General features: G+C 40.7%; 1 protein-coding gene across 2 annotated transcripts in view; it reads left to right on the top strand.

Moving 5' to 3' along the window:
- The window catches only part of HTR1E (5-hydroxytryptamine receptor 1E), a 42,838-nt gene extending 30,161 nt beyond the window's left edge, over positions 1–12,677 (top strand). The window contains exons 1-2 of one of the 2 annotated variants that reach the window (XM_054021477.1): positions 8,342–8,420; positions 11,194–12,677. In XM_054021477.1, coding sequence (XP_053877452.1) covers positions 11,379–12,473 — 1,095 coding nt within the window. In that variant the 5' untranslated portion in view covers positions 8,342–8,420; positions 11,194–11,378 and the 3' untranslated portion in view covers positions 12,474–12,677. Of the gene's footprint in view, positions 1–8,341; positions 8,421–11,193 lie in introns of those variants that run through there. The other variant, XM_054021476.1, reaches the window with a different exon arrangement.
- Positions 12,678–12,981: the final 304 nt, after the last annotated feature.

Genomic DNA, 12,981 nt, shown 5'->3' with positions numbered 1-12,981 from the left:
TATAGAAAGTAAATATTCTCAAATCAAACCCTAATTAGTTGTCAAGCAGCATTTTTCTTACCTTGCCTATCCAGAAATGTCTATTAGTATTGAGAGAAATAATTTTTCTTTGGTTTGCATGTGTATGGTGAAATCAACATTTGTCAACATTTACCAATAAAAATCTACTCCTTCCAAGCCTATTTAATTATAAGAAGGTTTAACCTTTTTAATTTATACAGTTGGAGCTTTTAAGAATGATAGAACCAGAGTTGTGTATTGAACGGCATGTGTAGGTATAATAAATCATGTGTTAAAATAGTCCTTCAACCTCCTGACACAGAATAGTAAAGATATCATAAAGAAACAAACATTGACTTTAAAAACAAGGCATACATAGTGACATTTAGCTTGTACAAAATGATAGTCTCCATGTAAATGCAAGTAGGCCCATTTCCCCAGAGCTGAATAAATGACATTCACTGGTTCCGAGGTAAATATTTATGTGTTCGACATGTCTCTAATCAGCAGATAAGAAGTGAAGTGGAAAATGAATTCACAAGAGAAGGTTCCCACATTAAAAATGTATATGTCATTACTATTTTGCCCACAAAAGCTAAAAGCATCTGGGGGATTTGGGATAGCAGACTATGATACATTTCTTTTATTAGTTGGTGGCAGGGTGATCACCCATCCCAAATTGGATGGGACAGTCCCAAAATGCAGAGTTCAAGTCCCAGTCCTAGGCAGAATGAGTCCAGAACAGCCCCACTCCCCACGAGGCCCTGCCCCTGCTCCTCCTCTTCTCCCCGAGGACCCGACCCCTGGCCAGGCTAGAAGCCAAAGCTGCGCCATAGTAAGAGCCGCCCAGGGAGCCCAGGTCGCTGTGGGGAGCCATGGACCCTCCACCGGCCTTGGGTGGCACACCCTGGGGGGGCGGGGCATGGGCCTGGGGCTGCTCTTGGGCATCTCGGAACCCTGTCCACAGCAGGTGGAGGGTCTGAGGGTCCCCACAGTGGGCCAGGCTCTCTGGACAGGCTGACCAGGAGGCGTGGCCTTGGGGGGGGAAGAGAAAGAATGGGCATGGAGGCTTGGGGGGGAAGAGGAGGAGCTGGGGCCATGGAGGGGGTGGGGCTTCTGCATGTGTCCCGCTTTTGCCTTTTCAAAGGTTGTTACCCTAGTTGGTGGCTTAAATTGAAAATAGCTTGCATGACTTTAGTTCTCACTGCTAGTGTCATGATCCTAGCACACAAGCTCAGCTATAGAGTAAGGACTCAATCCTGAAAACACTTGTGGTAAAATTTTCAAAGGCGCCTGAGTGACTTAGGAGCCTAGGTCACAGTGACTTTCCATGAGACTTAGGCTCCTCAGTGCCTAAATCACTTTTGAAAATGGGACTTAGGGCCTTTTGAAAATTTCACCATTAGTACTGGGAGCAGTGCTTACCAATGGGAGTCAGTCAACCACACACTAGTAAGCAGTATATCTGGCAGCAAGTGGCTGAAGGACTGAGCCATCAGCTAGTGCCACAAGTCGTCATCATCATCGTGTTCCTATTATGCCTCAGGCGTTTAGGGCAGTGATGAAGCTCCTCCTTTCCTGTCTGTTTCTGGCAAATCTTTCAATCATTTCCCAGCTGTACCCCAGGTTTTTCATCTCGGCTTCCACAGCTCTTCGCCATGTTGTTTTTGGGCAGCCTCATTTTTGCTTGCCTTCAGGTGTCATCTTATTGCTACTCTGGTGATGGAATCAGTTTCCATCCGAAGCACATGACTGATCCATCTCCAACGCCTCCTGGCAATGATGGTGCTCAGATCCTCTTGGTTGCACTGTGTTAATAAATCTTGGTTTGAGATTGTTCTGGGCCAAAAGATACCAAAGAAAGGAACTCTCAGTGATTGTAATAACTGGTGTGGTATCACACTTTTATCTGTGCCAAGCAAAGTATTGTGTAAGACCATAGTCCAACATATATGAGAGACAGTTGATAGCGTTCTCAGAAAAGATCAAGCTGGTTTCAGAAACGGTGTGGATGCACAGACCAGATCTTCATTCTATGAAACATAATAGAACAGTGCTTAGAATGGCAATAGCAACTCTATATAAATTTCATAGACTTTGAGAAGGCTTTTGATAGGATTCACAGGACCAGCCTATGGCGCATTCTGCGGGTATATGGAATTCCTTTCCATATAATCAACGTCATCAAAAGCTTCTATTTCAACTTTACATGCAGTGTTGATCACAGTGGTGCCACAAGTGTGTGAGGCTTAATTCATTTCTGTAAAGTGCTTTGAGAACTTTGGATGGAATGATGTATAAGAGAAGACCATTATTAGTGACAGTAACATGTTCCACCTAGTAACTCTTGCTAGAGATGATTTGGCTTCCAGAAAGTTTAATTTGATAGCTGTCTTTCAAAGAACTAGAGGGGAAAACTAGGTTGTTAAAGATGCTCCACTGATGTGGCTTAACCAGGGGCTGTTGAACCACATTTGCTTTTAGAAGAGAAGAATAACCCTTTAATATGTTTCCTTCCACCATCCATGATTGCACTTCCACGAGTCTCTCTCTCTCATGCATCCCAGCCCGTATTGGTTGAGGCCTAAGCAGGTGCTTTGCTCAGCAAATAGAAAGCACCTGGATCTCTTCATCCCATCAGAAAGGCTCCCAAAAGTAGGGAACAAACCTAAAAATTGTACTATTCTATTCTGTATAGGTTCTTATATCATTCTCCTCACTGTAGTATCTGAGTGCTTTCCAGGAGTGTATTAAGTGAAGTGACTCACACCTATCACGAGTGGTTTGATTGCACTAAAGTAGTCATACAGATTCAGCTTCTTCCTCACCCCCAGAATCGTTCTCTCCAACTGAAGGAGGAGAAATGTTGGCCTCAAAGTCCAAAAAGTTGGAAACAGAATCCCAGCAGAGATTATTTCTTCCAAATTACTTAGACAACAGGCTATGCAAAAATAGCAAATATTTTTCATTTATGTTTTCCTAGGGTGACCAGATGTCCCGATTTTATAGGGACAGTCCCAATATTTGGGGCTTTGTCTTATATAGGCGCCTATTACGCCCCATACCCTGTCCCGATTTTTCACTCTTGCTGTCTGGTCACCCTATGTTTTCCTGAAATCTTCAATAAATAGTGGGATCTGCATCAAAGCATGCATTTGTGTATACTTTTCAAATCTTTGTTCAACAATAGAACCATTAATGAGTGGAAATGGGTCCTTTTCACTCAAAATTGTCCCTATTATTGACCCTAAAGAGAGGTCCTCTGGATCGTTCCTGGGTTGATCTGTTTACATCATGAACAAGAGCATTTCTCCAGAGAACAAAGCAGAGGCAAAGTTGGCAACACACTGAGTATGCGTGGCTAAACATAAGAACATGTGTGACTGGGCAGTTTCTTTTTTCTATGAATTAATATCTGCTGCCAAAGGAGGTCATCTGTATATAGAAGCTCCTCTGTTATTTCTGAAGGCACAAACATTTGTAATATCCTTAATTTTGGGAGAATGCTCTCGGAGGCAGGTAATTGTTGGATAAGCTCCTTCACCGTGTCTGTTGACTGACAGATTCAGTCGCATCCAGACACTGCAGTGAAGGGACTCACACTTCCTCCTCCTTCCTCCCCCCACTTCAATTGAGGATCAATAGACGTCAATTTCCTTTCACAGAAATTAATAAGAAAGGAAATTTAATCTCTCTCTTCTTTTGGTGCATGAGTGCAAACGCACATTGACAGTGATGTGAGTTACATGTGCATACTGAAGAGAAAATAAACCCTTTAATGTTTGCATCCTCACTCTGCAATTTAAACATATTAGCAAACTGTCCCTTAACCACTGTGCTCCAGACAATCAGTCAAATATAGTCCCCTCTGATCAGCTCTGTAAGTAATGAAGATGACACTCTCTCTATGAATTACAGGGAGTTCAGAACTTAGCTGTCAGCCTCTAATATGCTCTCTCATTATTTGAGCTGTCCTCCCACCAGTATTTCATCTGATTGCCGATCTTAGTCAAATATTCAATGAATAGTCTGAATGGAATTTTGAACAGGAGGAGGAAACATTATGGAAGACCCTGAGGACCTGCCAATCCTCAATATATTAAGTCTTACTTTATTGGCTCTATGAAGGGGAAAGTGTTTTTCTTTTCTTTGTGCTTCTAGAATCAAATAAAAAAGGGAAAAATGTAGTGTCAGGACATTGGAAAACAACAAGGCAAAAATAACTGCAGATCTCGTATATTTTGAAATGTCGGACTTTCAACAAAAGCTATGTTGCATTTCTTCACTATGAGCACCTGCACTACCCAAAGCAGAGATTCTGTTCCCCCATCAACATCTTCTACGTTCACAAGTTTTCCCGGAAGAAGATTTCCTTTCATTTGTTTTTAGAACGCCATCAGCATTACAAACATACAATCTGACAAAAACTTTATAAATTCCAAGAAAAAAAAATATTGTTAAACCAAAGTTAAGCTTTTAAGTAAATAAAACCTTAAGGAATGCACCTTAATAATATAGGTATAGCTAAACACACAAAAATATCTGCAAGGTAGGAAGTTAAAAAAAGATCATACTTTAATAATAAAAAAATTGGCTGAATTGAAATGCAAAGTTAGGGTAACACAACCACCTTAACTTTAAGTTTTGTTTAAAAAGATATTAACAGTGTAACAAATCCATGGCTAACTAGCCACCTGACAACTGTCACTATTGCACACAACAACCATTCAGTACTGCATGGAAGAAGCTGGATAGAAACAAGATCTTCCTGCTCAGAAAAATCATAGGCCTCCACCATTTGAGCTGAAAGAGCAGCATTCATAGGTTTCAGTAGTATAGGACCTATCACACAATTGATCTGTGTTAATTCTGTCCAGCAGATGCCACACACTTCATCAGGGCATTACAAAAGAAAAGTTTTTTTCTTTTGATTTGAACATTCCTCTTCAGTGTTAGCAGCCTAACCACTACAGCAGTGTGGGTTCTTGAGAGATGACATTGACTAAATGAAATGTGAAAAGTAAACAAACATTTTGTATGGTGGAAAATAAGTTAGATTTTTAAATGTTCAAATTCAGTAGTCTAAGGTGTTATCAACAGAGGTGCAGAATTATTTTTAAATGATTTTTAATCTGACAGTCTCTTTCTAGTTAATAATTAGAAATGGGGCATCTGCTGTATTTATCTACTGGCAACGTGGATATTTTACCATCTGTGAAGAATTGTATCCGTTACATACAACATGAAATCTGTGGTGCATGTTTATGTCAAATTGCAGCTCATCACTGTCTGACAGGCTTGCCTGAGATTTACTGACATTTTCTTAATAGAAGTGGGTAAAAATGAGTACTTATCTGTGAATGATAATTGTGCTGCTGCCCATGGGGGAAAGCGTAGTTTGAAGAGCAATACTAAGTATTGTTTCTCATTTGTATGTGAAGACCTACCGGGGAAAAGTTTACCTTTTATAGTGGAGTTCTGAAAACAACTCTCTAAAACTGGTGTTATGGATTTCCTTGTATATGGTCTTTCAGTGACTCCAGATCAGATTTATTCAGGCCTGGTTTACACACAGACTTGCATGAGTCTAATTACAGGTGCTTTTTTATACCGATTTAGTTAAGCCAATAATACTCTGTGTGGATATTCCTGAATCAATTTAAACTTTGCTTACATCAATTTAGCTTACAATGATTCTTTAGGAAATGCAGCTAAATTGATAGAAGCCTGGTTTAAATTGACTTAAAGGTCTCCATGTAGGGATTTTATATCAGTTTACATAAATCAATTTTTAAACAGCAGCTTGCGTGTAGACTGGCCCTCAGTTTTTAAATTTTCTAATTTCCAGCCCTGTGGATGCACTTGGGATCTCAGTTCTTTGTGTCTTGTGCATCATCTCCAAAAAAAGATTCTGTTAACTGTAAAGATTCATAATTTTGTTGATGATGGAAAAAAATCCAGCCCACCTTCTCACTGCTGTGTTAGCTCTGCAAGGCTAATACGGTTACACATTCAAAATGTTGCTTTTGTCAGAAAAGTAAGCAAATATAAGCCTGAATACGCATGTGTTTGACTAAAAGGGGGCAACTTTACATAGTCAATTTTCTCAACATAATTTCTGTTTAAAGTTTTTTGTTTCAATACTTAAAATTCAATGGATGCACATACAGACCTGTATAAAGCAGGTGAGTATTGTTTTAAAAGGTTTGCACATGTGACAAATTGTGGCTGCGTGCATATGCCACCTTTGTCAGCAAAGACGGAAGCCAAACTTTCACCACTAAAATCACAGACAAATTCTACCACTTCAGCTAAGGGAAAACTCCTTGGCTGTGCAGTCACAGAGATCAACCACTAGAGGGAGACATGCTCACAAAGATTAGGCCAGTGTGTTAAATTCTCCTGCTAGACAATCTTGCCCAAGCATCTGAGGTCAACAAAGTTCAAATCCTGATTGGGTGCTTTTTTTTTTTTTTTTTTTTTTTTTTTTTTTTAAAATGAACCATAGCCACATACACACATATCCCATGCTTGTCAGTAGGTTTAAACCCGGAGCCTTCAGCACCGGAAATACAGGCCTCCTACTTTGGCACCATAGCAGGGCTTTGTTTTTTAATGTTGAAGGTCCAGGCTCAGTCCCCATTGACAGCCAGGCTATCTGTACGTTTGGCCACAGTTTGCTCATATGTTCCCTGAGTCCATGTAAACAGTGATTTGTGTCCATCTAAAATAGATATAAACAATTAAAATCATGTTTTAAAATAGAGAGGGGCAGACAGAGCATGGCAAATGACTACAGGTAACAGTTCAAATTCAAGGAGCAAATTAAAATATGGTAAGGATTTCACTTTAAAAATGGGGCTTGTCATAAGATCAGCAGTGAAGGACCATGGACATAAACCAAGCAGACATTTAGGATGCTAGCTTTGTGGAATAGTAGTGACAAAATTAGTGCACTGCATTGACACTCAATGAAATTTTGTAAATTCTGCAAAAAGTGCCTAGGCTCCAATAGGTGTTCCATAAGTCATTAAAATTAAAACATAAATGATCTGTATTAATGTAATGTATTGTGAGGATACCAAATTCAATTGCTTCTGTCTTTTACAGATGATAGTCAGTATGGCCTCATCATTATATAAACACACAGTAGCAGGCCGCACGACACCAGAATTATTATGTACTGCATTACAGCAATTTGTGTACAAAGAGAGAGTGAATCTATTGGTGATAGTCAAACCCCAAAGTATACAGGCCTTCAGTATAGATAACCAGCTAGAAGGCCAGATGTTCCTCCAAACTGCTTTATTAAGGCTGTGCCCCAAGGCTTTGGATTTGCACAGTGTTGGTTCAGTTCGCCAGTTTGTACCCTAAAAAATGTAACTTGAAGGCTAGGATCCGACGTATGGTTTGTGCAAACCTCAGTGTGTTTTGCCACTGACTTCAATAAAAGCAGATTCGAGCCTTCATTGCAAAAGATTCATGCTGCCCTAACCTGGAGTCTCCATAACTGAGCTAGACATCTCATGAAGACAGGCTCTTGCGAAATTTCTGATACATTTCATTGATCTAGCACAAAAATAGCCTCTCTATTTATTACACTCCTGCAGTTTTACAGTACAGTAATGAAAACCACAGCAGACCCTCTCACAGCTTGTTTTCATTTTCTCTACAGTACAGCAGGCCCCAAAAATCTCACACTATAAGGAAGGTGGGAATGAAATGCAAGTTTACAGGGTTCGCTTGCTTTACATCTCTGACTATCCCCATTATCCTAGCTGCTGTACAAAACTTTTCCAATACTATTTGTTCAATATGAGGGGAAAATACTCTATGTTGTGCAGTCAATTAGAAAGGCTATGGTAGCATGACTCCTGTAGCATTCAACTCTATGGGAGTCTAAAAAAAGGACTAATGCCCTAGAATATAATGCATTTTAAAAATCAACTGCTTTCAATTAAGCCAAGCAATATGACTGGCAACTAAAAAGCAAACTGAGAAGACCAGTATGGGTTTTTCTGAAACAGAAATTTATCTGAATTTCTGGTTCACAGGAAATTTTTTTTTAATGGTTTTGTTCCGATTTGGAGTGAAACCAAATTTCAAAATATCATTTCTCGTGAACTGGAAATTCCACGTTTTGGCCAGTTGCAATATTGAGATTTAGTTAACATTTTACATCACTTTGAAAAATACAGTGTTATATAGGTGCTAAGCATTATGTTCCACAAGATAAATCACATTTTAATAAAGCAGCAATATTTTCTTCCCATTCACAGGTTCAGTCACAAAAGGGCCAGCAGGATAAAGTACTGAAACCAAGTCATGTTGTAAGGGAGATGCTTACACTTCAAATTGATCTAGTACTGCCAAGGGAACAGAGATGTATTATTTGTGTACTGTGGAGTCATAACCTAGAGGTAATTTTAAAACAAAAATCAAGGGAATCTGGACTGTCACCCAAGACAAAAATTGCTCATCTGAGAAGAGGACAACTTTGGAGAGCTTTGCATATGTGAACCCCTTTGAGACAAGACACTGGGCTAGATTCTCCATTGTAAGTGGCTCCACAGGCAGCATAACAACAGCACAAAGTGGGTGTACAATGCTACCAAATCATAATGGTAACAATTTACATGCACTTTGCACTGCTGTAAATAAACCCAAGTTGCAAGGCCATGGAGAATCTGGCCCACTGTATCAAAGCAAGTAAAGAATTTTAGAAAACATAGATCGACTCCGATCTAAGAACCACTGGGGGTGGAAAGAGGGATGAGTGGGAGGGGATACATATCTGGCAAGGAGTTGGGGCTCAGGGGGAGAACTGAGGCTGGTTTGGCAAAGAGATTGGGACTTGGACCATGGAGACTGGAACAATGAGCCAGGGGGACTGAGATTGGATGAGGAGTCTGGGACTGGGAGCCAAGAAGCAGGAGGGAAAAGACAGACTGGGCAAGAAGCCAGGAAAGGAGAATTGAGATTGGTTGTGCAAGGCAACTTGGGGCAAGGAGTTTGGTGGGAGGTTCAAACTGGGACTGGCTGTGCAAGGAGACTGGGACTGGGCTGAGAAGACTGAGGAGTGAAGACTGGGACTGGGTAGGTTAGGAGAATGGGACAGAGAGTCGGGGTAGGGAAGAGACAGAACTGGGACAGGTTGGAGGGGAGGGAGAAGAAGGGGTCAAGATTGGTGGCACAGGCATCATTGTCTGTCTTTGTGATAAAAACTCCTGTTCTTTTTGTGAATACAGACTAACACGGCTGCTACTCTGAAACCTGTCTTTGTGATGGGGTTTTCACCCCACACATGCTGGGAAAGGGCCTGAGATGTCCCTTAACCTGTCTGTTCACCCCTGGAGGGTGGGCCAGGCCTAATTCGAAATAAAGCCCAGCTCGGGGAGAGCAAGGTTTGTCTCCATATAGAGCAGGGTGAGCCCAGCTGTGGGGAGGAGAACTCGAGAGAAGGCAGAAAGTTCAATCTCTCTGGGAAGCAGCATGAATGAAGGGTGAGAAGGAGACCAGACCAGACAGGCTACTCCAAGGGTGAGCTGGAAGCCTGAATGGAGGCAGGGACCCTGAGGGAGCTGTAGCCTGTCTGAACCCTGAGTGAGGGAAGGAGTGTGCCAGCTCCTGGGCTGTGGGGCAGTTATCTCCAAAGACTTGTCTTTTGGCTTATTCCAACTAACAATCATTTTAACCCAACCACACCACGAATCTGATATGTGAGCTTCTATCACTCTTCTCACACTTTTTTTTAATGAAGAGAACTAACTTTTTATCCAAGGGTAGTTATATGACAGAAAAGGACTTAGCTTTCGGGAGGTCTCTTTTGCTTTCATTTAGACCAAACCTTTAAAACTCTTCCTATTTTGTTTATGTACAACATGAGATTATAGATCTACTTTCCACCATTAAAGTCAGATCCAGGTCCTGCTGATGTCAGTGGGAGTCTTTCCATTGACTTGATTTAATGAAGCAGGCCTTAAATTTGCCATGTCCTCTGTATTCAGCTTAATTATAACTCGTACAACAAAGTCACTTTTGAAAGCCTTCCTGGGAATTTAGAGCTGCCTACTGCAGCTGTTGCTAATGTAACCCACGCACCTCCTGGGTGTGGTGCTGTGTCCCATCTAGTGGCACTGAGACCACTTAAAGATTAATGACTCTGCTATAGCCTTAGCTAAGGGCCCCATGACTTTTAGCTCACGCAGTGGAGACTCATACACTAAGCTCCAGAGATCCCAGGTTCAATCCTGATGACCGGAGTCTGTCGGTGTTACGCTAACAGCAAATTCAGTCCTGCACATCAGGAGTACACAGCATTCTCACTGACACCAGTGGGCTTGAGATGTAAAAGGAATATGGCATTAGGTCTGAAATCTGTAATTGTCATTTGAACTTTTTCAAAATAAAATACTATCAAAAAATTTTCAAAATAGGATCTTTTGAGATTTCTTGGTGCTTATCTCACTGGCTTGTGTGACAGTGAGAAGAAGTTGATGTAAACCTCAAAGCAAAGGCATATGCTTTTTGTCTCTCCTCCAAAGGCATGCACAGTAAGATGTGTCAAATGTCAGCAGTAATTACACAAAACTGCATAGCTTCTTAGCAACACTAATGTACTGTGTGAAGCTGAATATTTGTTATGAACCTTTAAACATTTGTTTGAAGGCTGCTTATTATAAAATAATCTGGTTGTTTTTTTTTAAAACGTGCTGTTTCCAGGATATTAAAGACAGACATGTGAATATGAAAAATTAATTGAAATCTATAAAAACTAGTAAGCATTAGTTGAAATGAGCTTTTGTTTTAAAAAAGATATGCAGGGGTAATGCGTTTTAAGACAGCAATTAAAGTAACAGGATAGATTTTCTCTACTCATGTTTTGGAATTTGATTTGCAAGGAAAGAAAAGAACCGGATCCTAAGAGGGTGTAAACTGGCATAGATCTACTGAAGTCACTGGAGCTACACCAGTTTATACCAGCTGAGGATCTAGCCCCAAAGTGTTCTTTGGGACTATGCAGTAGCAGGAAAAGTGAACAGCAGCGAGGAAGAAATGGGCAGGGGGTGGAGGGAGAGAGAAGGAAATTACCAACATTCTTGTTTGAGGCAATAACATTAAAAGACTAGGATTTTTACAGAAGAAAAGTTGGATTTTCTACATTGATTAACTGATATAATTTTTATCTTCTAGGAACACTGGATGTTCTGGGCAAAAGGAAAACTGGATGTTTTGAGCTGATCTAGTGAAAATGGGACATAAATAAATAATTTCACATCTGAAGCTTTTCTCAAATGGAGGAATTTTGAATGGGAGCCATTAACATCTAGAAGTGGCAGCCTTTTTCTCTGTGTATCCTGGGGCAGGGGGAGGGGGGAATGAATTTCACAAACTGCACAACAGAAGCCAACGTGGCTGTCAAACCCAAAACAGTCACCGAAAAGATGCTTATTACCCTGACCTTGGCCATAATCACAATTTTGACTATGCTGCTGAACTCTGCCGTAATTACAGCAATTGGCACCACCAAGAAACTACACCAGCCTGCAAATTACTTAATATGTTCACTAGCTGTGACAGATCTGCTTGTTGCTCTTTTAGTCATGCCCTTGAGTATTACATACATAGTGATGGATACGTGGACACTGGGATATTTCATCTGTGAGATATGGCTTAGCGTTGACATGACCTGTTGCACGTGTTCAATTCTTCATCTTTGCGTCATTGCACTAGATAGATACTGGGCGATCACAGATGCTATTGAATATGCCAGGAAAAGAACGGCAAAAAGGGCCGGGCTTATGATAGTCACTGTATGGACTATATCCATTTTCATTTCGATGCCACCTTTGTTTTGGAGAAATCATCACAGCGTCACAATTCCCAGTGAGTGTCGCATTCAACATGATCACGTGATCTACACTATTTACTCCACTTTTGGGGCATTTTATATCCCCTTGACGCTAATACTGATCCTCTATTACAGAATTTACCACGCTGCAAAAAGCCTATACCAAAAACGGGGATCAAGCCGCCACCTAAGCAACAGGAGCACCGACAGCCAAAATTCTTTTGCCAGTTGTAAGCTCACGCAGACGTTCTGCGTGTCAGACTTCTCGACATCTGACCCAACCACGGAATTTGATAAAATACACGCGTCAGTGAGACTTCCTCCTATTGATAACGACCTGGAGTTGGCTGGTGACCGTCAGCAGATTTCCAGTACACGGGAACGAAAGGCTGCTCGCATCCTGGGACTGATCTTAGGGGCTTTCATCTTGTCGTGGTTGCCATTTTTCATTAAGGAGCTTATTGTGGGCCTGAGCGTTCGCACGGTGTCTGCAGAAGTAGCTGACTTTTTGACATGGCTTGGCTATGTCAACTCCCTTATCAACCCTCTGCTGTACACTAGTTTTAATGAAGATTTTAAGCTGGCCTTTAAAAAGCTTATTCGGTGCTGGGAAAATTCTTAAAAGCACCTAAAGGTAGATATGACGTGACGCCCTGGCCTTAAGAATGAGTAAAATGCGCTGAATTTGGTAACGTTTTGCTTGGTAAAGGGGATTTTTGTGTTTGTCTTTATGCTTGACTTCTCTTTGGCCTGTAACTTGTTTTGCTGTTTTCTACCTCTCGTGTTATTATGGTACATAGTTTCAAATAAATTTTATTATATTGAGGCACAGAAGAATTCTTGAGAAAATAAACCAAAAACCCCAATTATCCATTCATTTTAAAAATATCTTATTTAAGCAACAATTTAAAAAATACATCTTTATAAAACAAATGGTTGATTTAACTTGCACTATGACATGGAGGCTTATAATCTATATCCACATAAGTACTTATCTGGTAAAGAATAAACTCAGCTCTTGATCATATCACTTAATGAGCGCAAAGTGAGCTGTAAACCTGTAACGTGGCATTCAGAGAAAACTAGTTATTTTCCTTCTGAATGAATGGCAATTTTCAACTTAGTTTATT

The sequence above is a fragment of the Malaclemys terrapin genome, chromosome 3, assembly GCF_027887155.1.
Source record: "Malaclemys terrapin pileata isolate rMalTer1 chromosome 3, rMalTer1.hap1, whole genome shotgun sequence".
In the NCBI taxonomy this organism is placed as follows: domain Eukaryota; kingdom Metazoa; phylum Chordata; order Testudines; family Emydidae; genus Malaclemys; species Malaclemys terrapin.
The sequence above is the reverse complement of the archived record's forward strand: the minus strand, read 5'-3'. Positions and strand labels throughout refer to the sequence as shown.